Genomic DNA, 27236 nt, shown 5'->3' with positions numbered 1-27236 from the left:
CGCCCTCGGGCACGTCGCCTTCGGCCCGTCGAACCCTCGAATTTAGTCGACGTCGAAGGGACGCGAATGTGCCGTAGAAGTAAAACGGATTGAAATTTCTACAGGGTTGTTGATATCGGCGGTAAAGCGTCTCGCGAGCTTTTCAGCTAACGAGCTTTCTCCTAAATGCAAGGCCGTTTTGCTCGCAGGTCGACCTGAGGCACATAGACGAGGTTCGCGGGAGCAACGTCGTTGAAATCGGAGTAGATTTGTCCGCCTTCTACACGTCGGTTGAATGGGATATACTGGAAGTACCGGCCGTGAGGTAAATATCAAAGATGTAGTGCACGTGATTTAGGGTGTGCCGAAATCGATTTTTTTTTTTTTTTTCTCAAACGCGCGGCAAAATTTCGGTACAACATCTCAAGTAGAATATCTCATCATAGGGATGCTCTACCGAAATTTTGAGGCATGTGTGGAAGAGAAAGAAAATTTTTTTTTTTTTTTGTTTTGGCACACCCTAGCGGAATAATATGATCATATATCCATAATCCCAGATAATGCTTACTTGTTTATAACCCTGTCCTTTGCGCAGGAACGAGAAGTTCTACACGTGCTGCGACGAGCCCTACCTCGACATCACGTTCAACATAACGATGAGGCGAAAGACCCTGTTTTATACGGTCAACCTGATAATACCCTGCATGGGAATATCCTTCCTGACAGTTTTAGTCTTCTATTTACCGAGCGACAGTGGGGAAAAGGTGGGTTATATTAATTAAGCTGTAAGGGAACCAAACGCCACTCGGAAGAGCGGTCGGGCCTGACTTTTCACCCTAGATTTCTCATTCGACGAGATCGTACTCGGCTGGCAAACGATATTTTTTTTTTTTAAATAATTTATTACAAGATGTTCTCACGTCGAATGTTGAGAAATTTTCACATTCTCGAGCTACGGTGTTTGTCCCAGAAGCGTGAAAAAGAAGAGACCAAAATCGTAGACGTGAGCTTCGATGTCGATGTTTTCTATTTGTTTATAAAAATAAGAAATAGTGCAATTTCGAAAAATTACATAGGTATTCAGGGAAACACCGTAGTTTACGAATAATAATAATTCGACAAACGTAAGACGCGTGACTGTCTTACGATAAGATTATCACCCAAGCATTGAGTTTCGATTTTACGACCTGGTTAACCCCGGGGATGATCGGGTGAAAAGGGCTTCTCGAACCCGCCGGGGCAAATTCTATTCCTAGCCTCGATCCTTGTGTGCAGTTGATTGTATATGTACGCGGTTCGAGGAGGCACCTCTCGGATTCTCGAGTCACACTTTCGTCCTTTGTCCTATATTGGCCATCTTGACCCAAAAACAATACCCCCGAGTACCTGGGACTATAGAATTCAGAGATCGGAGAATGTCACGAGTCGCATTCTCACACCTCGACACCCTCGAGAAACGAGATCAATGCCGCACGCTGGACAATTATATGTATGGGGCATTCCACGCCAACTCGGTAAACGGTCGACCTTCACATTATTTTATTTCACCAAGGATTTTTCCTACGTTAATACCGAACCCTGAAAAGCTTCCGAAAAACTTTCAAATTTTTTTAATCAATTGCGCTTACCCTATGATTTTTTAAATCCATCTCAAAAACAGCCAAATTCATTTTTTGTAAATTGTTTTGGCAGCTTTTCGGGGTTCGTAATGACGTAGAAAAAATCCTTGGTGAAAATAAAAAAATGTCATGGTAAACCGTTTACCGAGCTAGTGGTGGAATGCCCCGTGTACAGCTGTACCCTGCATCTGCCCGGGTCACGTTCCACGACCTTAAATCGGGCGTTTAATTGATTCCCAAAATCGAATTACTATGTCGTCGTTTCATTATGGAGTATAATCGACGAGCGATTCGAGTAATTTGACCTTATTCTGCCGTTTCGTCTAGACGACGCGGCCTTTGTCGCAAAAACGAAACAACCTATAACGTTAAGCCTCGGCTTACCTTCAACCTTGGCTGATTCCAGGTGAGTTTGTCCATCTCGATTCTACTGTCACTGACTGTGTTCTTCTTGCTGCTGGCAGAGATCATTCCACCGACTTCCCTGGTGGTTCCTCTCCTCGGCAAATTTGTCCTCTTCACCATGATCCTAGACACCTTTAGGTACGATTCGTCTTTAGCTCGATTCTACCGTCGTTAAACACGCGTGGAAGCGCTTGTCGGAACTGAACCTCGTCGAGCTTACCTACGACTAAACTTGACTTTCCAAATTTCAGCATATGCGTGACGGTCGTTGTGTTGAACGTACACTTCCGCTCACCTCAGACCCACACCATGGCGCCATGGGTCCGCAGAGTTTTCATTCACGTTCTTCCCAGGCTGCTCGTAATGCGCAGGTAATTTGGCAAGCGACTTTCCACGGAAGGACACTCGGCTTACGTCAACTTCGCATTGACCTGGAACGAAGATAAAGAGAATCACGATTTACCGGCCTCTCTTTCGCAGGCCGCAGTACCAAATCGACAAACGGAGTATAGGCGGTCATCACAATCATCGAGTAATGGTGCGAACCTGCAACGGGCTGGAGTTGAGGGACCCTTCGCTCTTCGTCGAAGCCACGGCGTCCGCGATGGTCGAATCCTCGGTTCTCTTCCCGAGTCTCGATTCCCGGGACGAGTTGCACCCACGGTACTTAAGGGTTGCATACACCTCGGACAGCTAAGACTAGGCTCATGTTCAAGAATTTCTTTCCTGTATAAAACTGAATCTCATTCCACGATCACGTTGTATCTTTCCAAGCATGACATTTTATCCATATTGTGTGAAAATTTGGTGGAAAAATTTCAAACGATAAAAAACTTACGTTTAGTTTTCCTGAGACGTGTTTTTGTTGCTAGCGTTTGCGGTGCCAGACGTGTTTCTGCCATTTTTTATCTGAATACAAAAAACAAATTTGTTCGGTAATTGCGAGGATTAAAAAAAACAAACGAGTATTAGATCGTTGAGTGAGACATAACTGTGCAAAGCTAGATTCCGATCGGTTCGTCAGTCGCAGAGATATTTCTGGTATCGAATTTGCAAACACTGTTTCGAAAAAAACGCGTTTAAAGTTTTGAGTACAGTTTAAACTGACAATGAAATAACTGGTTCATTTCAAATTTACGTGAAATCGTTTTTTTTTTTTTTTCACCGTGTCAACCCGATTCTTCTTTATTTTAATGCCCCTGTCGCTGCTCGTCCGTTCGTTTACAAAACGCTACAACTTCGTCGTTACTTCGAATATCTTTATGAAATTTTCAGGGTAGACACTCAAAGGACAGTACTTTCGAATGAGCACCTTTTCTAAGAAATCGATTTTTTTTTTCTCACCTGCCCAGGTATACGTAACCCCTTAATTAATTCCCCGATATCTTCCTCGCCGTCGTCTGCGGGACGAAAGGGAGCGAGACAGATCTGTGACCTTGTTCTTTTCCCCGATCCCCAGGGAATTGGAGGCCGTGAATCTCGGGAGCACGTGTCGGATCCACGGTTCTCCGGCTTCGGCTCCCGTCGTTCCTCCGCCTCAGCTTCCGACGCAGGAGAGCGTCGACGCCCTCTGCCACTCTCTTCATCACTGGCACCACTGCCCCGAGCTCTACAAGGCCATCGAGGGCATCAGGTTCATTGCCGATCACACAAAGAGGGAGGAGGATTCGACCCGGGTAAGTCGAGGGTACCGGCGACGGCCTCGGGACGTCGAGTACGAAGGGTTACGATGGGATCACTCGTGAAATCTGGTGTACACTTTTGCGGAAATCTTGTAAAATCTCTTGAAATTTTTGAATTTCTTTTAATCTTTGAAATCACTCGTCATCTTCCTCGTTATATCGACGCTGCAGGTGAAGGAGGACTGGAAGTACGTAGCGATGGTGCTCGACAGGCTCTTCCTGTGGATATTCACGCTGGCCGTCGTCGTCGGGACGGCTGGTATAATTCTCCAGGCACCGACGCTCTACGACGACCGCATGCCCATCGACATTAAACTATCCGAGATCGCCTCCACCACTGCCAAACCACACATCGCCCCCATTCTTTGAGGGACGATCACTGCCCCGTTTTCACCCTCGTTTTTGACTACCGTTCAACCAGCAGACGCTTCGCTGTATGCCTAGAAAAACGAATGGAAAAATAGACTGATCAAGATCAATCGGAGGATCATGGACGAATTATACCTAAATGCAGTGTTTACACATCGCAATATCCACGGGCCTAAACGACGTGCAGTATAAATAATCGGGCCTGTTATATGTTTGCGGCAGAGGAGATCGGATTTCAAGGGATTTGCTGAACAACCGTAAGAAGTTACGTACATCAATTTTTTGTTGCCGTACCCGAAATTGCGCAAACAGAGCGTATCCCGGGATCAGGGTAAATTCTACGCTTCTCATCGTCGACTTGATCGAGATAAAATTGAACGGACGTCGTCAACGCTGCGTCTATCACGTTTTTCGACAAAAGAGCTCGGTGTTCTGTTCGTATAAAGACAAATTTCAGACGTTCGATCGAGCGAGGACCAGGGATCGCTTTGTTTTACGCAAATTCTATTTGGTACACGGGATGATCGATGCTGGTTGCAGACTCACGGGAAACGATCTGGTAAATGATTTTCTCCGGGATTTCACTGCGTTGAGCCTGCGACAGAGGGGGCCACATTTTCAATTGAAAAATAATAAACCTACACTGCGTTTCTCATTGTCAAATTCTAAATATCTGCGGCACGGGAAATTGGCGCCGAACGGGATTCGGCATCGATTAAACTTAAACGGCCAGTCCGCATTTTATTGCTCATAAGTGTTTGTAACAGTATATAAACAATTATCGTAATCATATTGATTGTTCCGTTATTTATACGTATATCAATTACATGTGGGCATAATTATTTGATATGTTTTCAAACGAACCTTGAATATAGTGATATAATAATTGAATGAAAAGAGAGAATTGTCCGTTACCCTTGTTTATGTCTTTATTTATTTATTTATTTTTCTTTCGTCTAATCTAAATTTCTGTTCGATATCGAATGAATATATTAAATATTTGTATCGTAGTAGCTATTACACATACCGAAATGAAATATAATAGCGTGATACACGGTAGTAGATTATTTGAATACCGATACAAATTCGATTCATAATTTAGCTTCTCATCACCTCGACATGTTAAAAAATGGGTCCCATACCCGATAATTATTTCACTCGTTGATTGGTTGAGACTTTTATAGTACGATAAATGAAAACATAAGAGATAAGAAAAATAAGATAAAATAAAATAAGAATAGTTATTTATCATAGGTATAAAAGAGTGAATTCGAAGTATGCAGAGAATAACTTTGACAAAGAAAAAAACAAAAAAAAAAAAGATGAAAAAAACTAATAATTAAATGTTGTTGTGGAAGTAAGCACAGTGATAGTTACCTATTATAAATTAAACTATGAGGGAAAAAACAAACAATATATAAATATATACTATATTATATATACATTATACATATACATATATATATATTATATATTATACGTAACAAATATGAATTATCCGAATATAAATTTAAGACACGTGGCAGAATATTTTGTGAGGGTGTGAATGATCAATTAAAACTATATAATATATGTAATAATGATAAAACGCAGGTCTCGTTTATTTCTATATATAAAAACAAAACTTCAACGTATAACGAAGCAAAAAAATAAGTAAAATAAAAATAAAACAGAGAAAAAAGGGATAGAGAAAGAGCGAGAGAGAGAGAGAGAGAGAGCGAAAGGCATTTGATAAAGCTGAAAAACGCATGTTTCACATTCGAATACATACTGTATTAAATCATGGCGTCGCAACTGGCGTAATGTCAACCGTCTATACGATATTAAAGTTTTGAGGAAACTGCTCGGATTAATTAGTTTACCACTGCAGAAACGCACGAGCTTATTGTTAAATACCGTACCCTGCCACGTTTTATTCTAAACAAATTCCGCGAGGACATTTAATCTTCGTGATGATGTATAGGGTAACCGTATGCGCGTGTATACGATGCATACACAATATACGTATGTATACTTATTTTGTCTAGTCATTTTTTCCATTGTTTAATAGCTAAAAATTGTTGTTAATTGTTACGAACGAAGAAACAAAGAATATCGGAATAAGTCTATTAGTTACGTAATCCACAGCCCTTGTACAACAGAACATGTTATACCTACTCACGCTAAAATCATCTCTTCCACCTTTATGGAAATCATTTTCTACGCGGTATTGATTGAACTGATCTCTACTCGAAAGGATCTCATCGAGCGTTTGAATTATAAGCGACAAGTACGTTATGAAATAATAATAATCATATTAATAGTAATAATAATAATAACAATAATAATAAGAATAATAATAATAATGACCTTACTGTTATACGATCATTAATGAGTAATGATGATAATGGTGAATACTAAATAACGATTTTAATAATAATAATAATAATAATAGTAATAATAATCGCAACAACAACAACAACAACAATAACGGAAACGAGGAAATTTGCAAAGTAGGTTAGTTTAGATATAATTATGTAGTATGTTACTGCTGTGTGCGTGTATCCATACATATATATGTATATATCTAAGGTGGCGTCCGCCGTTTATTATAGCTGCTGTTTTATATAAGTACCATGCATTATTCTCAATCACGATATCAGCTAGAAATTAGATTCAAATACGTAAGTCATACGACGTCAGGATCGCGCCAACTTCTATTTACATTATGGCTATCTCTCTTTCTCTCTCTCTCTCTCTCTCTCTCTCTCCCTCTCTTTCTCTATTTTCAACTTTAACTCTCGGTTCCCATTCCTATTTATTTATCAGACTGAAGTTTGTGACGTTAACGTAACGATGCATCTGTTGAGAAAGTAAGTTATTTTGCAGCTTCATGATTACTTGAAATTTAGTAAACTGTTAATACAGCATCGACAAATTCAGATATTTTAAATTCATTTTTTTTTTCAGGTATTCTAACGGTGCAAAATAGTAATTTTAGTATCTACGTTTCGATATATTAACGTTATTAACTTCAGTCTCGTATTTATTTTCTGAAAATCGTTCCCCGCTGGTTTGAACTCGAACCCCTCGATTACACACGAGCAATTTTTTATAATATTCCATGAAATACAAAGAGTACCAATGTACTGTGTTACTTTTTCTGTCAGGTATTTGTAAGATCTTTGTCGTTTCTCAAACTCATTCAAATTTCAATAATATCACAAGTTATTCGATAAGAATCGAAATGAAAATGCTTTTCGAAGAGTAACTTTAGTTGCTTATACACAGGCGAAAGGACTCTAGTAGATTTTGTATCATAAATAATTATTGTTCTTAACCTTCTTTTCCTACTTATTTTTTTTCTTCTTCTTCTTCATATTATTATTATTATTATTGTTAACATTGTTACTATTAGTATCATCGTCATGATTATCATTCATATATGACACTACCGCATCGATAAATGATATTAACTATGAAAAGTTGAATTAACAACTAATTATTAACAACGAGAAAGAAAGAAATAAAGTAATAAATGATAGTTTTTCTAAATACCTACTTCAATGAAATAATGTACACGTATCGACATTAATTCGGTGACGGCAAGTTTTTCGGCCCAGTCGATTATTACATCGATTATAAAGATTCAGCCTGCAGTGCTTGAATCTGCTTACCAACGTAATAAAAAAAAAATAAAAATAAAAATAATTCGACGTCTATGAATTAAAATCGAAATGTGCACCTACTCCTGGTTGTCACGAGCAACATTACCGAAGCATATGGTCAGTCAGAATAGGTCTTTTCAAGAAAATTATGCCTATAGGTTGTATGATAATTGCACGCATTTGACCAGATGCTTTGACGAATAATAATAATAATAATAACAACAATAATAAAAACAACAATATGATAATAACATACTTAAACAATGATGAAACTTTCTACGTAACAGGTATATGTCTATATAATTGACGAATAAACTTGATTTTTGTATAAAAAAAAAAAAAAAAAAAGAGGAATGAAAGAAAGAGGAAAAGGATTACAACGAAAGAAACGATTTGAACTCAGAATAAATCCTTATCCCAAAATCCTCGAGTTTCAATATTTTCAATCATGCACCAGCGAGTGTAAGAATTTATTTGTTGTTTAGGGTAGCCCCAAATTTTTGGGGAAAAAATTCCATGTTTAGTTTTCCCTGACATTTTTCCCGTTCTAGTAAGTTACTAAAACCTAAATCGTTCGGCTTATTAACTCTATATTCGGTTGAAATTCAATTCAAATTGAAGAAACATATAGCGTACAAAAAAGTCAGTTTAAGCCATTTGTTTTCTCGATGCAAAAAAGTAAACTTGTTACCTCGAAAAATCATTTCCAATTCCTGTGATAGCATGACTGAAATTTTCCGTTTTTTCCATGAGCAAATTGAAAATCCCCTGACAATTCCAGGTTTTCCAGATTTTCCAGACGTGTGGCGACCTTCGTTATTACCTTATTTACCCGACAAATCTTCGCAATGAAATTTCGAATAACAATTGACTTCCGCCTATCGAAGTTAGAGAGTAGAATAGATCGATCGAATCTGCTACTCGCGTCCGAAACGAATGCGCGAGCGCCCCTAGCAGCAGCGTGAAGAACTAACTTCAGGCAGACGCGGCCGGCTGTGCACCACAAGAGTAGTATTCATACTGTAAAACACGTTATAAACACTGAAAAAAGGCGCAAAAACCGCCCAGCGCCTATGCACGCCTATGCGACGACGCACTGTAATAGAGATATATTATTTCAATGATGCGACAGCACACCATCTGCTTGGAGCTAGTTCCGCCGTTTGCCGCTAGGGGCGCTCTCGCATGTTTCGGACGCGATGATCAAACCTCGAGAGTACCGAACGATCTCGAATGTAAAATGAGAAAATAACAACATGGCTGCCGCAGTGGGTGACAGCCAAGCGCTTCTGCTATATCAGTCAAACCGACGTTTGAGTGGTGATTTGACGTGTTGTGCTGAATTGAAATAAGCAGTTATAAATATATTTAACGGAGTGGTAGAATAGTCGGTAAAATGCACCATGATTCTAAACGGTCCAAGTATCAGAGAAGCGAGAGAAGTTCGAGCAGCACGCATTTGCATCACAGGTAATAAAATACACCACGTATATTGTTACTCGTTTCGTTTTACATTTTTCTTAAAGATCGATGATAATTTAGTACATACTTCTTGTTTTCTACTTACGCACCTGATCAGGAACAACTACACTTCCCAAGAAGATGAGTTTATGGATACACGAAGAAGGGACAGGGAACAGATCGGTCTTACCGGCGTAGAAAGAGTTTGGGGAAAATCTCCGACGCGGATTGACGAGTGAGTTTAAAGTTTTAGTTACCGCAGACAAGGTTCGGTGACTTATTTTGCCACATTTCGTATCCTGATTCTCTGACATGTGGCGATAACATTTTTATTCTTACAGTTCGGACGATGAGGAGGAATCGTCGAACAAACACAGAGACGACTTAACCTCAAAAGAGAAAAAGAAGAGGAAGAAGGAGAAGAAAAAGGTGAGTTGCATGCGATTCACGAGATTTTTGTCGTTATCCTGTGCGGCTCCCAAAATATCAAATTGTTCAGTGGCACATGATTTATCAAATTTTCAGAAAAGTAAAAAATTGAAGAAAGAGAAGAAGGCAAAGAAAAGTAAAAAGAAAAGAAAAAAGAGACGGAACTCGTCCAGCAGCTCAGACAACGACGAAAGCGATTCTGAGCAGCTTCAATGGGTTGAGAAAAAGACAGTAGAAAAAAGTCGAAAGAGACATCGTGGCTCCAGCACTGATGATAGCGAAGACGAATTGGTAGGTCCTGTACAAAAACAACACGTCACTCTCTCCGCAAAGGACTTTGGAAAAGCCCTGCTTCCTGGCGAGGGAGCGGCTATGGCTGCCTATGTTGCGGAGGGAAAACGTATACCTAGAAGAGGTGAAATTGGCCTGACGTCGGACGAAATCGCGTCTTACGAGTCCGTCGGTTACGTCATGAGTGGAAGTCGGTAAGCAATGTGTCTCACGCCTGTTTGTGGTCATTATATTGTCACAGTTCTACACGGAGTTTTTGCAAACTCCAAAAATATTACGCAACTGTGCCTCATCTTCGATTACATGTAGAGATATTATGCTTCGTTGTTATAAAATTCACTTACTCAAGGGTTTCCCATCAATGTTTTGTCAATTTCAGGCATCGGCGTATGGAGGCTGTGCGTATTCGTAAGGAGAACCAAATTTATTCGGCGGATGAGAAGAGGGCGTTGGCGATGTTCAGCAAAGAGGAAAGGCAGAAGCGGGAAAATCTTATCCTGGGGCAATTCAGAGAGATGGTTAATCAAAAGCTTGCTCAGGAACAAAACAAGGATTGAACCAAACTGTTCAGTCTGATCAAATGATTGATATTAATTTCCTATATTACGGAGAATGTAAATTTACATTGATATAAACAAAGTGCTGTAATTTTATTGGCGAGTTAAACATTTCTCCCTATGTGTTTGAGGTGGCCTGTAATTACAGCGTGTCTACTGCTCCTTAAATATGTTTAAATTCTGGAAATATCCTGGAAAACAAAAATTGCTCCTCAAGTGCTGGAATCGTCCCCGGAATGTTTTGATCTATCCTAGAAAAGTTGTCATAATACATTTTTGAATAAAAACTGCGACATTTGATTTGTTATACGTGGCCTTGAATGCGTTCAATTTTAGCAGACAGCGGACTATCCAATCGTTAGCAGTTCACTCTGTACATAAACTGTATAATTATTTTTGAATTTAAAGTTTGGTTCTGGAGTTTTCCAATTAATAGTCCCGAAAACTCCTGGAATCCCAATTCTCAATTGCAGTAGACACTCTGTGTTTAATAAAGTAATTCAAAGCATTCTGGAAATATGTATAATACCCAATGGATCAAAAATTTATTTCTACTTATAATTCCCAATTAACGTACAATATACTTCGCTAAAGATCCATGAATTCTGCTTAGAGTCTCATCGCTCCACATTATCACTGACGATCTTAGGCCGTTGGTGCTTGTTTACTTTCCCAGTCAAGCCACCCGCCAGTGTAATTGTAGGACCTACGTTAAAAATCATTTTTGTTTTATTACCTGCCAAATTTCCCATGCAAATGCTTCATTGGGTTTGGTTTTGATTGTAATTAGATGTCCAAAGACCAGTTTTTCATTGCATGGTAGTGATTCTTACTTTTCATATCCCTGTTTGAGCATCTCTTCCTGAACGGTGGCGCTTCGTTTCCCTGAGCGACAGCTAAATATAAGTTTGGTATCTTTGGTGGGTTTTGGTTTTTGGTATCTGTCGAAAAACTCCTTTTCTGGCAAATTTGTTATTGCGTTTACGGCCTCCCCCACTAAACGATAAAACGAAACACATATCACGATGCGAGTTTTACTCGAAAACTCAACCATTGGTAGTTATAACCTAAGTTTGAAAAACAAAAGAGAATCGTTAATTAATTACTCGGTATGTGAATGCTGCCAGGTAGTTTTCCAGTCGCTTTGATTTCTTCATCTTCTCTAACATCAACGATGAGAATCTTGTCATCTTTTTGTGCTTTCAAAATATCCTCGTAGTTCAAGTTTAGACCATGATCTCCTTCACCTTTCATGACTTTAGTTTGCGCGAGAAGCCGAGTAGCTATTGAAATATTTCGAATGTCTCTTTCCGCTGAAAGGTGAATAAAATTTCATTGCGATGATGAAAAAAAGTGAGAATCGTACGGCTTCAGCGGGAGTGATATTACCGATCGACGTTGACCGGTAAGTTTGGGTGAGATTTTTCGCTCCGCAAATGTTTTTTACGAGGTTATTGCTCATCAGTGAGTACCGTCGTTGATTCACGCTTCTGAATCGCGATAATACAATTTGATGGTAATATCCGGTAATTCTTTTGCTGGACATCTTCGTGTTCTCATTCACGTTCAATCGGCACCTCGACTTTTATCCCTATTTCACGTATCGTTGGCTGCGTTCATGATTATCACGCTAAACATATATAAGGTCACGCTTTAACCGCAAATTGTACATTTGACGAACCTGAAATACCTAATCATACGCAGTAATAGTAATACTTGCGAAATTTCCTGTACATCCATTCTATTTTTAACCACAGGATTTTTTCAATTTTACAAACAAATGTCAAATTGACCCCGCCGCTGATGATAATTAAAAAAAAAGAAAAAGTAAAGCGTGAAGTAGTTGCGAAAGAGCAGCGGCGGGGGGGGGGGCGAGACCGATGTCGCCCTCTGACGAGGAATGCGAGTACTAACAATTTTTATTTCTCGTGTGTGAGGAGAGAAGTGTATTAATTTATTAGAATATTATCGCTTTTCCGCTCTCTTCCGTATCCCCGATCGTGTGAGTAATTGTTAAACAATATTCAAACGATATTCGCCCCATGGTTGATCTGCGCGGCAGGTCCCCCTCCCCCCCAAATGGTGTTAATCTCCTTTTGTTTATTTATACAGCTCTGTGCGTTGTAGCTGTGAAAAAAAAAATACAGTCTTTTATGTGCTCCAAATAAAGATTATTTCATTTAAGGTAATAATGTATACTGGCATTATCGCCAGTTTAAATACATTTATCGATACGTCGGAATGTCGAGACCACCTCATTTTCAAATAATCAACATTCCAGAATGTTGACACCTCTCCAGGCCTCTGTCACACTTTATACACCTCGCTATCTCTCTCTCGATTCTATACATGCACGTCATTTTTGATCTCTGTGTTTTACTTTTCATCATTCTACGTCAAGCTCAACATTGAAAATTGCTCAGGCTTCATTCCACATTATACACAACCACTCGCCAGCCTTAGAATTTTTATAATCGATGCGTTATATCCTTGAAGTCAATTGTTCATTCCTCTTTTTCTTACTCCTCTTCCTGCCGAGCAATATTCAAAGCACTGTAATTAGTTTTTCTTCTTTTATTTTATTTGGTTACTTAAATATTGTAATTCAATCTTGCTTGGTAACACTGTGATGAGATTACTCGTTTCGGTTTGGCCAGGTTCGTCAATAACAAGTATTAGATCATTTCATTTTATGCGGTTTGCAAATACGTCTATTTACCTTCTACAATTGGTAACCGATTATTTCGGACACATGAATTACATATATTAATTATTTCAAGCATAACTCATGGTGGTGAAATTTTTCAATTTTCAGATATTAAACTTTTGTAAATAAATGATCTCCTAAAGAAATGAGTTCACTTCAGCAAACTGGTCGATTCCTACCATTTGCTAACAATAATATACAACGCAAGCAACTTCCTACACAAGGTACGCTGTATTTATTATTTCTCAAGTATTTAGCAAACCAGGAAGTTGACGTCGATAAACATTTTAGTATGAAAACAAGCAATGACAGTGAAGGTTATTAAAAAAATGCCCAAATCTGTCTCCGGAATAAAAAAAATACAACGTCAAAAGTAACGTGAACGTTAACAAAATCAATGTACTATGTAATTCCTATGACAATTCATAACAGGTGGGTTGCCGCAGAGTTTAAGTGGTAGCGATACAGATGTATCAACATCAAACGAAAATTTGAGTAACGAAGAGAGATATGTTATAAGGCATACGGCACGTCAGGAACCTCAAGGCCAAGAAAACCAGCAGCAAACACCATCTAGATCGTCCAGCCACAAAGAGAATATTCCCAATATTCAAGTAAGTGGTTATGCAGTTTCTCCTACTGTGCTCTTTCCCTACAGATTAAATCATCTCTTTGCATCTCATGAATAGACGCGGCAGAGCATTCAGGGTGGGGCACGAGTACATGATGCCAGTGCCATTGTGTGATTAGCATTGTACATGGCCGCATGCCTAATGCTGTTACGTAAAATTGTAAACGACTCTATTTTCCAGGGCAATCTGTTGAATAGAAACAGTCTGAAGGATAGCCTGAATGGCTCGAATAGAAATAGTTTAAAGGAGAGCCTGACTGGGTCCAATCGCAATAGCCTCAAAGACAGCATCAACGGTTCCAATAGAAATAGCCTTAAGGATAACCTGAGTTCTAATCGAACCAGCGTTGGATCTAACAGAAGTAGCCTGGATGTTTCGACCAGCTCTTATAACACCCTCATCATACACAATGCCAACGACGAAAATTCCTGGACACCATCTAGCAGGTTAAATATTTTTTTTTAACATTTCTCAAAGCATATAAATTTATTAGCAGGATACTTTACTCTAGGCTTCTGCACACTACTACAATTTCATTCACTGCATAGTATACGCATATATCTATTCAAGTTTTTTAAACATCACATTGTTAGCTCATCTAACAATATTACGTTTACAATCATATGCTACAATTATTGATTTAAATATGTGTAAATAGGTTGACCAATGCAGAAGCTTATAGTTAGATAATAGAGCATTTCATGCCGAGACACTCGAGTAACGATACCTTTCTTTTATTAATGCTGGCATGAGCATTTCTTTACGTGATCCTACTCGTGCAAATTTACTGGAACAATATTCGTCACAGTTTTCACGTTTCTATTCTCCTCAGATTATCTGGAATGGTAAGAGAACATGGAGAAATGGGCTATCTGTACTGCGAGGGTGGAGGTAAGGGCCACTCTAATAGCCCAACTATGCAATCTTTGACGAGTCTTCCTCACGACGATCACCATTATGAACAGCCCGGAGGAGGCGGTGGGTGCCAAGAAATAACTGATATTCCAGATGATTACCTTAATCAATCACAGGTACAACCTACCCCAAGGAATTCAATTCTTGTGAACAATTCTTGAAAATGATTTGGTAAACATTCCTTCCAGGTGCTGAAACACCTCGCTAAAGAAGTGAAAATACCTTCGTATGGAAAATTGACCAATAACGGCGGTAGTATAGAAATGAGGATGCGAGAGAGAGATGGAGAGCGTGGTAAACAAAGCGAAACCGAATTCGAGGACAGGCCACCTCCGTCGTACACTTCTACTATGCTGCCGCTCAAAAGTAAACATAGACTTCTTGGTCCGACCGAAAAATTGACACTCTCAAGATCTCAACCTGATCTATCGAGGATTGGGAAAACTGATACGGATAGTTACGATCCACGCACAACGTCTCCAAGGTGATGCGTCGACAAACTTGTAGCTGTTGGGTTCTTGCATTTTTTCATTTTACCATTGAAACTGCATCTGAATATTCAATTTACTGCACAGGCCTCAAACAAAAGGTAGGGAGGAAAGGGAAACGGCGGCAGGCGAGATCTGGCCTTCGGCCGAAATGGTGCAGATTTTGATCCAGGAAAACAGTGCGTTGAAATTGGAGCTTGAACGATGTTATGGCAAAGTGTCAAAGTCCCAAAAACTCGAGCATGAAATAGCCAAAGTCCATCGTGCCCACGAGGAATTGGCAGCATCCTGTGAGCGCAGAGAGAAACTGGAACGGGCTGCTCGAGCGAGGCTCCAAGGTGACTGCCGTCGCTTGACTGATTTGAATCGTGCGTTGAGGGAGCAAATTGATTTGCTGGCTTCACGAACGGATACTCCTCCGATTGTTGAATCCCTAAGGAAAGAACTAACACAACGAGAATTATTAATCGGTCAACTCATCACCCAAAGTAAGCTCAAACATTTCGGCTCAGTATCAAACAATGCATATGGTAAAATGTTTAATCGTGCTGAAGCTATTCTTCGATTCATCATTTTTAGACAAAGAACTGGCAGCTGCTAAAGAGAGACAGGAAATTGAGTTGGCAGCACAGCGAGCTACTTTGCAAGAACAGAGAACACACATTGACATTTTAGATACAGCTCTTACAAATGCACAGGGAAATGTTGTCCGCCTGGAAGAAGAGGTGTGTAAATATTGCCAATGCCCTCGTACATTGTGTTTTATTTGTCCTTGACGATTGTTTAATCACTGCTCGTATAAATGCTAATTTTTCAGTCTCGAAAGAAGCAGGTTTACGTTGAAAGAGTCGGTCAGCTTCAACGCGCCTTATCCTCGCTTCAAGCGTCAAGTGATAGACGAGAAGAAACGGAACGACAACTTAGAGGCCAGTTGGAGAGAGAATTAAGAGAGGGTGGATGTGGAGGCACGAATAGTGGCGAACACGCATCGAACGGCGAGACAATCGCTGAATTAAAACGAAGGTTACGTGAACGAGATGAAAAAATCATGTCCCTAGAAGGAGATGTGACTAAATGGGAACAACGATACCTGGAAGAAAGTGCCCTTCGTCAAGCTGCTATAGACGCTGCCAGTTTACCTAAGTAAGACCGTGATTTTCACTTATCGTCAACAACTAATGCTTACGGATGTAGATGTCAGAGCACAATTCTTTCGGGTTCCGATTTATGCTGATGAACTATCACTTGTTCTTCTTATCAGGGATGCTAAAATCGCGGCACTGGAGAAGACGAGCCAAGATGCCGAAAAAATGATAGCTGAGGCTCGTTCGGAGAAAATGCGTCACATGGACGAGGTGCATGCCGCGCAAAAGAAGCTTGCTGATCTTGAATCAAGGTTTGCCTTTCATTCTGAATATTACGTCCACACTTATAGTTGATAAAATTCGCTATCACAAGGGGTCGACGACCTTTTTTTCGTGCTACAGAATGAAAGACTTGGAATCCAAACTGGCTGAACGAGACGCAATGATACGGGTCTTGCAAAAACATACGTACGACAAGGACAGTAGTAGCAGTAGCGGAGTTGGTAGCTATCCCGCAGCTCACTCGTCTCATTCAAGTACATCCGCAGATCATCATACGGTCCTTACGTCGACACCGGAACTCGGTAATGACTATTAAAAGATTAATTGAGATTAGAGAAGCAATTTGAGAATGCAATCGATGGATATTTGTTTGTTTACTTCAGGAAAATTAACGTTGAACATTTGTTTTAACAGTGAGCAGTGTTCTAAGCGGCGGAAGTGGATACGGTAGCGGTGGTTCTTTTGCCGTTTCCGACAGCTATAATAAATATAGAAAGCAGGGCAGCTTTGAGCAAACCAACAAAAGCCTAGACGACCAATTGAAAGAACTAGACTCTCAGCTTCTCAGCAAGGTAGGCAGAATCTCAACTGTGTAGCGTTTTGTTTTTTATCAAAAAAATTGCTCATAAATTATAAACAAAGGACCTTATACAATTCCGTAATTTAGGTAACGATTAGACTGTACAATGAATACCAATTCATTGTTGTGAAGGATCTATATGTTGACGACGATCTAATTTATTCATTTCTCATTCTTCTATATTAATTAGATTAGCTGAAATAAGTGTCACAGGTCATAAAAAGTATTACAGATCACACGCTACAAGGTATTTTTGTGTTCGTGTTTGTAACTGAATTTAACTCGAACCCCTACGAGAGTCATTAATGTGTTATTAAGTAACGCAACACTATTTCATTGAACAATACACAGTATGTGCGGACAATTATTTACAGTATCTGTACTTGAGGTTCACGTTAATGATTCCCAAACTCAAATTAACCGACTTGATGTTTGATGTGTGCTTGAGAGTTCTTATTTATTTTTCATTCTTTAAAGCTGTTAAATCTATTATTTGACGTTACGATTTATATCAAAAATGCAATGTCTAAGCCAGAAACTTGGAAAAGTAAGGGTTTTACGATCCCTGAAGATTTCTTAAAACGTGAAATCCCAACTTGAACGTATGACGGAATCTATTTTTAGTCAAATGTTGATTCAAGTATATAAATATCATATCTGTTAACTATTTTTCATTCATTGGTCGTATACAAGTGAATCTTGACTTGTGTTCATTTCTCCCTTCTCGTTTAATTAATTTATCATCCGTCACGCGTAATATAATAAATAATTATGTACAAACATTGTTCGGAAGTTTGAATCGGACAGAAGTGTTTCCGTTTTCAAATCAATTCGCCTAAAAATTACTACTTATACCTGTAAGATAATTAACTTCTGCGCATGTGCTGTCATGTTATGTTGATTTTCATTGAGATATAATTGAAATACACATTAATCAGAGTATGTAGTTAACAGAGTTGATTTGGCGTCATTGATGGAATTTTTTTTCATTTCGTTGCGAGTGAGAACCGACTAATCCTGCCTAACCCGCTCCCACCGTCCTTGAGTGAGCATGCACTGTCGTGGCGTGCGCTAACACTCTTTCCAGGTCCCGGACCCCTTCCAACGGAGGTATTTTTCTCTCTTTTCAGCGGGCACTTTGCTGTTTTCCAGGATTCTCTAATCCAGGCACTGCGTCGCGAAAAGGAAAAATACCCAAGCCATTATTGGCGGGTGTAGATAGCACAGGTAGTTCGAGTACCGCATCCAGTAAAAGTCGTCTCCTCGACGACTCGGGAGGTGAAGCTTCCGGGGGTTTGCTGGAGTTTGCCGCCGCAACAAGGTTCAAAGGTACGGCGTCCAGGTTGTCGGACAGTAGGCCGGAGGAGATGATGTTGCTGGAAAAGCAAGGCAGGAGTTCGCAACGACAGAGAATGCAAGAGGGGGAACCGCGCAGGGCCGGCAGTCTCCCTCCGAGCTCGTTGCCTCGTCCTCCACGTTCCTTAAAAGCCACGAACAACCCACGCTACTGTCGTCTCAGCGACACGGAAACCCGCAAGAAGTCGGACCCAGGACCGATAATCGAATCTGCTATGAAGGGACGAGACTCCGGTAATTGCACCCTCGAATACGGCAGACTTGACTCGAAAGGTCAGAGGCGGAAAAAATCTTCAAGCTCCGAGGTCTCCGTCCAGAGTTCCGCGGCGAGGAAATCTCCGTCGCTGATGATCGGACCCAGCGGGGAGTACGAAAGGCTGGGAGATGTCCAGCGAAAGAAACAGGCAATCGCCGAGGTGAAACACAGGGAAAATCAGGGCCGTTCCATGATCCCGCCGCCGTCGCGACGTATCGGAGAATACGGTCGTCTCAGCGACAGCGAAGGGCGAGGCACCCTGAGAAAACAAATTGGCTCCAGAGGACAGAGCACCGGAAGTACGGTCAGCAGTAAAAGCGGAGGACGCGACTCCGGAGGCACTGCTAGCAGCGAAGCTTCGACCTCTTCGTTACCGCCTACCAGGGCCAGGTCAATACCTCGGCCTAGCAATTACAGGATTCAATTTTAGAATACGTAAATACGATTTACCACGACTGTTGTTCGTACGCAGCCATAAGAAGATATTGTTGATTTCTTTTTTTTTTTCTTTGAAATTCATTCTCCTCGTTACGCATGAATATGCACGCATACGCGTTTGCGGAGTGCGCGCAGCGAGCATGCGTGCATACGCATGGACGAGTAACGTGTAGTAATATTTATAGGTAAGTCCGCAAGCCAATCATTACGCCATAATAGACATACATTGTACAGATAACGACACATAAAATAGTGATTGTAAGACCTAGTCATTACCAAAGTAACTTCTGTACGGAGAAATAATTTTCTCCCGTCACATGCGCATATATAGTCGTTTATCTTAGAGTTTTTCCCTTCCTCTGTTTTTTTCTGCCTGTGAAATCCGATACGAACGGACGATATGACAAACAATTTCTTCTCTTTCGCATATAACCGTGAGCAACCTCGTACAATGGGCCTTGGAAGAATCGCCTCACAGCTCAGAGGGTACAAGAAATTGTAATATCGAGAAGAAAATTTTGTGCCGCAGGATATACCGAGTAATAGATGGTGTAACGGATATACCTTGCTTTTAAAATTCCCACAGACTTTGAAAGAAATTTACGAACCATTTACGTTCTACCTTCTTCTCTTTCCGCAAATTTTTTTAACAAGTTATCTGTCTTTTTAACATTGTCGCGTAATTTCGTATACCGATTGAATTTAGGAAACGTTGAGAAAAAAAAAAGTAGCTTAGGATCCCATAAGACTGATCAAATGGATACTGAAGAAACAAAACTCACTCAATTTTACTGAATTTGTTTGTCCCCCCCCTCTTAGATCTTACTTTCACTCCGCCCTTTGAAACACGTTCACATATATAATTTAAATTACAATACTTGAATGCATAATATGTGAAACATAATTGCATCGCGGTCAATCGGGACCTCTGTCGTATGTAATACATAGGATTCATTGTCGTCGAGAATTAGACGAGTGCAACAGGAGAAAGTCAACGCTCTACATTTGCTGGAACACCAAAGTGTAGAATTCTCTTTTATAACTAAATAGTAATGAAATATGAAATTAGTGAAGAAAGAAAGAAAGATAAAGAATTTCTTTTAATATAATTAAACTATTTATTCGTGCTTGTTTTATAATTATTATACCTACATATAATGCGAAAGCGAATCGTCATTTCCGATTCAATTATATAACAAAGCAGGAGATATAAGAAGGGCGTACATGCAGGATGTACCTATCCTAAGTTGTAACATAATATTTTGATTGTGATGTAGCATAGAGTAATGGACTAGTGGTATTTGATTTTGAGGTTTTTACCTCTTACCAGTGTGCGCGAATGGTATCATTCGCGACTAATGATTGTGTGAATGTGATAATTGTACCGACAAGACCAAGGTGAACATGTTGATAGTCTTGCATTGAATTTCAGATATTTTCTGTGTTTTTTTTTTACATATCTTTCCTCCTTCTGACTACAGTTTCTACATTTTGCAGCTACGCTTTATAATGGTTGTGCCGTAACAGCCATCACTAAACACATGATATATATATATATGTATATATGTATATATAATATATATATATACCGAGAACATTTTTTACCTAGACATAATAAAGAAAAATTTCGATTAGCAAATTTTAATCAAGTTATGAGTTTGAGCCGAATCAATTTGGCTATTGAAGGAAGTATGAATGTATTTAACGAGGCTGTTATTTCACAGTTATTGTAAAAGCGGTAACGGTGAAACAAAAAACAAAAGAAAAAAGAAAAAAAAAAACTTTTTCTTTGTATAGCATGAACAATTTCCAAATAATTTTCAATGTGATGTGTAAAATACAAAAGAAAAAAAAAAAAAAAAGTTTATTTATATATCACTATCTACAATACAAAATATTTCATATATAATATTTAAGATTCTTATTAAAATCTGACGTACCTTTACATATATATGCAAGAATACCAAATTACAGTATCACCAAAGAAATGTAACGGTCATGTAATATTGCGTCCGTGACTATACGCTGTAACCAAATATTGTTGCTTCAATATTTTTGCGTACTACACGTATAGCGCACGAAAAAAGAAGAAAAACAAATGTAACTATTAAGGAAACACAACTGTTTGTCGTTTGCTCTCTATTTTTGATACAGCCGTTCTAAGTAAGCCTTATACGTATTTATTGAGTATACATTTTTACTGCCATTTTTTTTTCTCTTCTTTTTATTTGCCCTTACCTATTCGTCATTGAGAATAGATGTTCAAAGTTGCAAATAAAACAACGGAAATATGAAAACCGCGAGTAGAGAATACCTATATTGAATTTCGCAGCTACGGACTGGAAAATAGACAGTAAGCGTTTTGTTACAAGGGTGATGTGTGAAACAGTGCCCAGTCGCACTGGTATGTATGCTAGCTTTACTAACCAGAAACCACCAACCAATGTATTGTTTTACGGATGGAAGCTTTCTATGCAAAAGAAAAAAAAAAATAAATAAAATTTAAAAAAAAAAACAAAAAAAAACCACTAAAAAATAAACACAAAAATAATGGTAGTTGGCTGATGTAAAGAAATCATACAAAAATACAAGCTCTGTTGTAAGAAAATTGTTTATCTCATCTTCTATTTGTCACTTATTACAGATGTATTCATATAACATTTGTCCTTCTTATTTCACAGCTGAGCAGTACAAGAAGAAACAAAACGAAACTCATCTTCTGCCATTCTTGTTGTACACTTTTACAGAGTGCTTGCGTTTCAAGCTTATGTCTACAAGTGAACAAAATTTAATGTACCAAGTTACATGCGTTGCATAATTGTGTCAGTTGGAAAGTACGTGGTGAAAACTATAGTTATAGCTAATCACTTTGTAATCTCGGGACAAATTTCAGGCGGATAGGCTTTGATGGTCGTAGAACCAAGTCGGGAAGGATTCGTACATCGCGTGAAAAATCGAGCGGCTCCAAATAGAAATTGTGCAAGAAATGCGCCACCAGCACCTTCAACTCCAGCATCGCAAATTTCTGACCTGCAGGAAAAAAGAAGAAGAATAATGTGAGTATACACACGTGTACATTCGTTCAGCGTCAATTGTCGAATACAATTTCGGCGACGATTGTTTCTCTCCGCCCGCACGGATCAAATATTCGCGAACAATTCGGGCAGACGTCAATTATCGTCCGGTTGAAAGAAAATGTGCGGAGCTTAAATTCCGGAGCGTCGTCGCAGCTCGTGAGACGATTGCGGATAAATTTGAATACAAAAATTGCCTCACGCTTGACTGGAATTCGCAAATATACGCGTAACGACAGTCGCGGACTCTACAGAACGGAATTTACGCAATGGCACGATGCTCGGTGCAGAATTATTATCCTAGTTGAACGCGTCGTATCCTCACCGATGCAGTTTCGCGGTCCCGCGCTGAAAGGCACGAAGGCGAACGGATGACGTCCTTGCGATTGTTCGGGTAAAAATCTGTCCGGATCAAAGACTAAAGGGTCTGGCCAGAAATTGGGATCCCTGTGGACGTCGAAAATGTGAACGTGAACAATTGTTCCCCCGGGGACCACGTACTTCTCTGAAATAAAATATGAAAACGTGCCGCGATGAACGAGCGCAATATCCATGCGATTGTTGGGGCGAATGCTCACTGAGTTGCAGGTCTTCGGATATGTGACGAGATACGAACGGCACACTTGGAAACAATCGCAGAGATTCTCTGATGCATCTTTCCAGGTAGGCCAAGCCCTGGACTTCGCGCATTGACAATTTCTCGTCTTTCTTTCCTTCGAATACCTCGTCGACCTCAATTCTCGCTTTTTCCTACGACAGACACGAATCGCAAGTCCTAAAGTTTGATTTTTTCAAGGTAAAATGTGCAGCAAGCATCCGTTCAATGCAATCGTCGTACACAACCAGCTCTTACATTCGTAAGCGAGAGAAGAAGATAAAAATAGAGAAAAAAGAAATAGAAGTTAAATAAACATTAAACGGTGTATCGGTCGTACATTGATGACGCAGATGCATGAGCTAACTCTTTATTTATATCACGAAAGAAAGAAAATTAAAAGATGAAAAAATCATATGATACGCAACAAATATCGAATAAAATATCAATTATCTACCTACTTGAATGTCTTCGTTTTCGGCCAGCAGCATCAACGTGAAACATAACGCCATAGCGGTAGTGTCGTGACCCTGCAGTAAACATAAAATATCTCTGTAATTAATATAGGAATACATTCGCTGCATTTATTGGCAATGCGAAAGAAGAAGAGCAAAAAATTCTGTTATAATTTTAACCATTTTATCACGTGTAAACGCGTGCCACGGATCACTAATGATTCCGGTATGCATTTTTCAAAGCAAGAAGAAGAACAATCATTGGAATTCATCTCTATAACACGTTTTACGAAAACACCGAGTTGCCGCTTTGTAAAACAATAAAATTTCCATAAACAATGTAAACTGCGACAAAGTCAAAACTTATCGGAATCCGATTAGCTCGTTTCATAACTCGATTGAAAATGAGTAATGAGGGAATAAACGAATTCCCCTAAAAAGTTTAAGCTGCACGAGGTGTGCACAGATTAAACCGTCGTAAAAACTGGTCAGTTTCAAAGAAATAATTTTTAAACTGACCTCGAATATAAAAGTATCGACTTCTTCTCTGATTCCTTCGTCGTCTATGCTGCCTTCACGCCTGGAAGCTGAGATGAGGAGATCCAGCATAGCCGGGCGTCCTTTACCTTGAGGATAAAAATAGTTCTTTTTCGATACCGATTTTGAGCAATGGAAATATTTAGATACTGCTTCTCGTCGTGTATCGTGTAAAGATATAAGCTCTGCCAGACGCACCCTTGACATTTTCGTCGTCGAAACTGTAAATGCCCGGATCTCCATCACCGCCGAGTCCTTGCAAAAATCGACCTCCGGTCTCGTCGTGATATCGTTTACGCTCGTTGATGATCTTCGGAAAAGTAGGGAAAAAGTGTGATCGTTAGGAAAAAATTCCCACTGCGCGCATAACTGCGTACTCACATTTGTTGAAAAACCGTGAAGAACTTTGAGCGCACGAACTTGACATTTGAACTTTTGGGAAAACTTGAACATCCAGTTTGAGTGCCACCAAGGCCTTAGCATTCTGCGATTCAAAACCGAGAAATCGTTGGATCAATCTCGTTTTTATTTCGCTTGTGATAAATGAAATTTACTCACCGGTAAAGCGTTATGTCTCCCATTTTCGAAACGCAAGATCTGTATTCGTTCTGAACTTGCCCATTCAAGTCCGACGTCGCGCCCATCGCGGTTTCTGCAGAGTTAAAAGATGCCGAAAGGTTTTCTCACGTTTTGTAAGACTCCTTCTCATGTAACTCACCGCAAATCGAGTTGAGCGTGAATTTGTGGAGAAGGTGGACGAGATCGTCGACGACTTCGTCTCCCTCGAGGCAAAGCGATTTCACGAGCTTCTCGCTCTGCTCGTTGAAAATCGCCACGAATTGTTGCAGTACGTTGAAGTGAAAAGCTGGCGTGAGGATTTTCCTTCGTTCGTGCCATTTTTTCCCTGAACAAGAGAAAAAAGAGTCATGTCGCCTTACATCTTTCAAAATTCTCACCCACTCCGACTGCAGAACGAAGCATAATTTCCTACAGTCAAAGTTTTGGCACCATTAAAACGCAGCGAGAATTGTTCTGCTTAATATGTCTCATTGTGCGTGTCAAAAATATGCAAAACAAGCGGGAAACTGACAGGATTTGGCAACAACGTGCAAAAGTATGGGTAAAAAAAAAAAATTGATAAAAACTAAAAAAATTTATAAATGAAGTCGGAAAAACATGACCGTTCATTTGTAAAAAGTAATGAAGATGAAAAAGTATATGTTTGTCGGTGAAACATTGAGAATCGATACATTTCCGGTAGAACCAGAAGTTCAAATTAAAGCGGACACGAAAATTTGTCATGCGCATTATTTGGTTGTAAAATCTTGTAAGTGTAAGAATTTTTTCATCAAATCGTTTCGGAGATCATCGCGGGAGTTTGTCGGACAGACCGAGAGACGGACCTTTCTTTGAAAACCTTTTTTCGAATTCCAGAGGCTCAAAAACGTAAAAGTTTATTGAAATTAGGAGTGATTTTCGACCGGAACCAACAGCTTTCTTGCATCACCGAAGGTGATGAAAAGTAAAAAGATTTTCCAAGTATCACCTTTGCTAGTCAAAAGTCCGGTGCCGAGCCACGGATGGAGGAAATCGTACAAAGTGCTTTTTTCGATGTGCTTCGTGCTTGAAATCAAGGCCTGGAAAATAACCGCGAAATTAAATGCTTCTTATATACAATGTTCAGTAATAAGCTAGATACTTAAATTGCTGTGTTTTTCCCGACAACAACATTACATCTCGCGTGATATGATAATTCTATTTTTTACCGTAACTCAAGTGTAATTACTACAGATCGTGACGAGTATACTCATCGAGATTGATTCCGTCACCGTGTATCAAAGTATGGAATTTAAATCGTCGTTCTACGAATCATCCTCTGCGATTGTATAATTGCTGTATTAGTAAGTGTCCGAATAATTATAGTGTTAAAAATGATTGTGAATTTACGAAATCAGGTTTCAAATTTACAAATTCCGTACAGCGACCTAAATCAATATCTCCTTGTCTCGAATTGACGATGAAAATTTTTCATTTCACTAAAATTTATAGGAAAAGAACACAAGAAAGTAATACGAATTTTCTAAATTGCGTAGCACACGGTAAATGCGTGATGAATTCGCTGTTCCGACCTTCGATACGGTGTCGGAAGTTCCGTACAGAAATTTTGGACAGTGTTTTCTTTTACCTCGACGTCGTCCGGATGAAAAACGTTGACTACTGGAGCTTTGACACTCCAGACCCGATTAATGGGGTAATACTCTTTGTTCAGTCTGCGACTCAAGTTCCACAATTCGGCTGCGGAAATCGGGAAAACAGCCGGTAAAATTTGATTCGATATTTGGCTAATGAGCTTAACAACACTTTCAAAAACGACAAGTATACTCACCGTGAGACACTAGGAATGTTAAGATATTACCGATAAAAGGCCAGGCGTGTGGTCCGGGAATTTTATCTATAAGTTCACCTCTCCTGCCACCGCGAACCAAGTAGTGTAATCCGTAAAGAACTCCCGCGATCGAGCTGAGAAACAGCATAATTTCCAACATTTTTTCGGATCTGTCAACTCGGGAGCCGGAGAAACGTGTCTAAATCCAATTAACGAACTATTTTTCCACAGTTTAAACGCGTTTTAACGACCACAGAATTTACCGGCACTCTCTAGCTCGACGCTCCACAAATCTTTGCCATTAACCATGCGGTTCAATTGATAAGCTCTGCTATCGCAATAACCAAGCCTGCGCAGCCTGCACGTACCCCGTTGTATTATCACACATGGATAGATAAGCTTGAATTTTTTATCAGCGATCAACAGCCGGTGTACGCACAAGCCTCATGGTCCATTTATCGACGCCGTGAAGAAATGCTGAGGCGAGATAAGCGTGCCACTTATCGACCCTGTCCCGATTATTGACCTTTGTTGATCGTAGATGTTTAATCCTAAGTTTTAAAATTACCAAAAAAATAAATTTGCATCGTTTAACTCTCTGGCAATTGATTCTAGACATCGAAAAATTCACAGTTTGTGCCGTCAATTTATAACTTTAGCAAATAAATGGGTCAATAATTGGGTCTAAACTTGTCAATAACTGCTACGCTTACCTTATATTATCTACGGGCCGTGCGATATTTAACGCGCTGGCAGAGCAACCGGTGCCATCGGCTGTTAAAAGCACACTGATCCTACCGTCTTCGGCGTCTTGTATACATACCTATACCCCTCGCTCGTCGAACTCCACCTCGCGGATGCTGTGAACGCACACGAACACGCGTCCGCGATGGTGAGATAACGCATTTGGACGTACGAACACGAATGACTGCAGACCCGACGTTGGCGGGGAGAAAAATATCCGAGTAAAAAATATTTTTTAATCTAGTCACCGAACACTCGATATATCAA

General features: G+C 39.8%; 5 protein-coding genes across 19 annotated transcripts in view; 3 read left to right on the top strand and 2 right to left on the bottom strand.

The window, feature by feature from the left end:
* Window positions 1–5410, top strand: part of nAChRa3 (nicotinic acetylcholine receptor alpha3 subunit) — a 60315-nt gene extending 54905 nt beyond the window's left edge. For 3 of the 5 annotated variants that reach the window (XM_046609143.2, XM_046609141.2, XM_046609142.2), the window contains 7 exons: window positions 189–304; window positions 575–743; window positions 2005–2141; window positions 2255–2374; window positions 2484–2666; window positions 3463–3679; window positions 3857–5410. In XM_046609143.2, the coding sequence (XP_046465099.1) occupies window positions 189–304; window positions 575–743; window positions 2005–2141; window positions 2255–2374; window positions 2484–2666; window positions 3463–3679; window positions 3857–4054 (1140 nt within the window). In that variant the 3' untranslated portion in view covers window positions 4055–5410. The other 2 variants (XM_069132994.1, XM_046609145.2) reach the window with 2 other exon arrangements.
* Window positions 5411–8929: 3519 nt separating this feature from the next.
* LOC124210792 (NKAP family protein CG6066) lies at window positions 8930–10535 on the top strand. The gene is made up of 5 exons (XM_046609152.2): window positions 8930–9171; window positions 9281–9397; window positions 9504–9591; window positions 9688–10076; window positions 10262–10535. Exons 1-5 carry the CDS (start codon window positions 9098–9100, stop codon window positions 10437–10439), a joined length of 846 nt encoding a protein of 281 aa, XP_046465108.1. The 5' UTR covers window positions 8930–9097; the 3' UTR covers window positions 10440–10535.
* A 421-nt stretch (window positions 10536–10956) lies between these two features.
* On the bottom strand, window positions 10957–12057 carry LOC124210795 (rhodanese domain-containing protein CG4456). The gene is made up of 4 exons (XM_046609156.2): window positions 11829–12057; window positions 11546–11752; window positions 11273–11435; window positions 10957–11145 (listed from the first exon to the last, which is right to left on the bottom strand). The coding sequence occupies exons 1-4, from the start codon at window positions 11983–11985 to the stop codon at window positions 11085–11087; spliced, it is 588 nt and encodes a 195-aa protein (XP_046465112.1). The 5' UTR covers window positions 11986–12057; the 3' UTR covers window positions 10957–11084.
* A 290-nt stretch (window positions 12058–12347) lies between these two features.
* Window positions 12348–22118, top strand: LOC124210782 (angiomotin-like protein 1). 3 transcript variants are annotated; one of them, XM_046609121.2, is made up of 14 exons: window positions 12351–12441; window positions 12552–12624; window positions 13255–13370; window positions 13579–13760; window positions 13959–14224; window positions 14611–14809; window positions 14882–15177; window positions 15269–15669; window positions 15761–15906; window positions 15999–16324; window positions 16443–16577; window positions 16669–16850; window positions 16963–17120; window positions 18259–22118. In XM_046609121.2, the coding sequence occupies exons 3-14, from the start codon at window positions 13292–13294 to the stop codon at window positions 19168–19170; spliced, it is 3282 nt and encodes a 1093-aa protein (XP_046465077.1). In that variant the 5' UTR covers window positions 12351–12441; window positions 12552–12624; window positions 13255–13291; the 3' UTR covers window positions 19171–22118. The 3 variants fall into 3 exon arrangements, with proteins under 3 accessions (XP_046465078.1, XP_046465077.1, XP_046465079.1); XM_046609122.2 differs by lacking the exon at window positions 12552–12624 and having other exon boundaries at window positions 12348–12441; XM_046609123.2 differs by lacking the exons at window positions 12351–12441; window positions 12552–12624 and adding an exon at window positions 12756–13096.
* On the bottom strand, window positions 21772–27146 carry LOC138190343 (cytochrome P450 4C1-like). Of its 9 annotated transcripts, none has more exons than XM_069132998.1 (14): window positions 26939–27013; window positions 26594–26776; window positions 26226–26359; window positions 26025–26134; window positions 25386–25476; window positions 24558–24743; window positions 24398–24491; window positions 24221–24323; window positions 24038–24149; window positions 23822–23928; window positions 23309–23377; window positions 22831–23002; window positions 22578–22757; window positions 21772–22208 (listed from the first exon to the last, which is right to left on the bottom strand). In XM_069132998.1, the coding sequence occupies exons 2-14, from the start codon at window positions 26611–26613 to the stop codon at window positions 22039–22041; spliced, it is 1548 nt and encodes a 515-aa protein (XP_068989099.1). In that variant the 5' UTR covers window positions 26614–26776; window positions 26939–27013; the 3' UTR covers window positions 21772–22038. The 9 variants fall into 9 exon arrangements, with proteins under 9 accessions (XP_068989099.1, XP_068989100.1, XP_068989096.1 ...); XM_069132999.1 differs by having other exon boundaries at window positions 26594–26702; window positions 26939–27000; XM_069132995.1 differs by lacking the exons at window positions 26594–26776; window positions 26939–27013 and adding an exon at window positions 27049–27146.
* Window positions 27147–27236: the final 90 nt, after the last annotated feature.

The sequence above is a fragment of the Neodiprion pinetum genome, chromosome 1 (assembly GCF_021155775.2).
Source record: "Neodiprion pinetum isolate iyNeoPine1 chromosome 1, iyNeoPine1.2, whole genome shotgun sequence".
NCBI lineage: Eukaryota > Metazoa > Arthropoda > Insecta > Hymenoptera > Diprionidae > Neodiprion > Neodiprion pinetum.
This window is presented reverse-complemented; position numbering and strand designations above follow the sequence as displayed.

What these genes read in the sequence shown, in the direction of transcription:
- LOC124210792 (XM_046609152.2), top strand. Translation starts at nt 9,098, where the DNA reads ATGCACCATGATTCTAAACGGTCCAAGTATCAGAGAAGCGAGAGAAGT. An exon ending in AGCACGCATTTGCATCACAG is followed by an intron (nt 9,172 to 9,280) that starts GTAATAAAATAC and finishes GCACCTGATCAG; the next exon opens with GAACAACTACACTTCCCAAG. An exon ending in TACGTCATGAGTGGAAGTCG is followed by an intron (nt 10,077 to 10,261) that starts GTAAGCAATGTG and finishes TGTCAATTTCAG; the next exon opens with GCATCGGCGTATGGAGGCTG.
- LOC124210795 (XM_046609156.2), bottom strand. Translation starts at nt 11,985, where the DNA reads ATGTCCAGCAAAAGAATTACCGGATATTACCATCAAATTGTATTATCG. An exon ending in TGGCAGCATTCACATACCGA is followed by an intron (nt 11,436 to 11,545) that starts GTAATTAATTAA and finishes TTTATCGTTTAG; the next exon opens with TGGGGGAGGCCGTAAACGCA. An exon ending in CTCAAACAGGGATATGAAAA is followed by an intron (nt 11,146 to 11,272) that starts GTAAGAATCACT and finishes TTTTTAACGTAG; the next exon opens with GTCCTACAATTACACTGGCG.
- LOC124210782 (XM_046609122.2), top strand. Translation starts at nt 13,292, where the DNA reads ATGAGTTCACTTCAGCAAACTGGTCGATTCCTACCATTTGCTAACAAT. An exon ending in CCACGCACAACGTCTCCAAG is followed by an intron (nt 15,178 to 15,268) that starts GTGATGCGTCGA and finishes TTTACTGCACAG; the next exon opens with GCCTCAAACAAAAGGTAGGG. An exon ending in TACGTCGACACCGGAACTCG is followed by an intron (nt 16,851 to 16,962) that starts GTAATGACTATT and finishes TTGTTTTAACAG; the next exon opens with TGAGCAGTGTTCTAAGCGGC.
- LOC138190343 (XM_069132995.1), bottom strand. Translation starts at nt 27,131, where the DNA reads ATGCGTTATCTCACCATCGCGGACGCGTGTTCGTGTGCGTTCACAGCA. An exon ending in TTCATCCGGACGACGTCGAG is followed by an intron (nt 25,477 to 26,024) that starts GTAAAAGAAAAC and finishes GTTATTTTCCAG; the next exon opens with GCCTTGATTTCAAGCACGAA. An exon ending in CACGCTCAACTCGATTTGCG is followed by an intron (nt 24,492 to 24,557) that starts GTGAGTTACATG and finishes TTAACTCTGCAG; the next exon opens with AAACCGCGATGGGCGCGACG.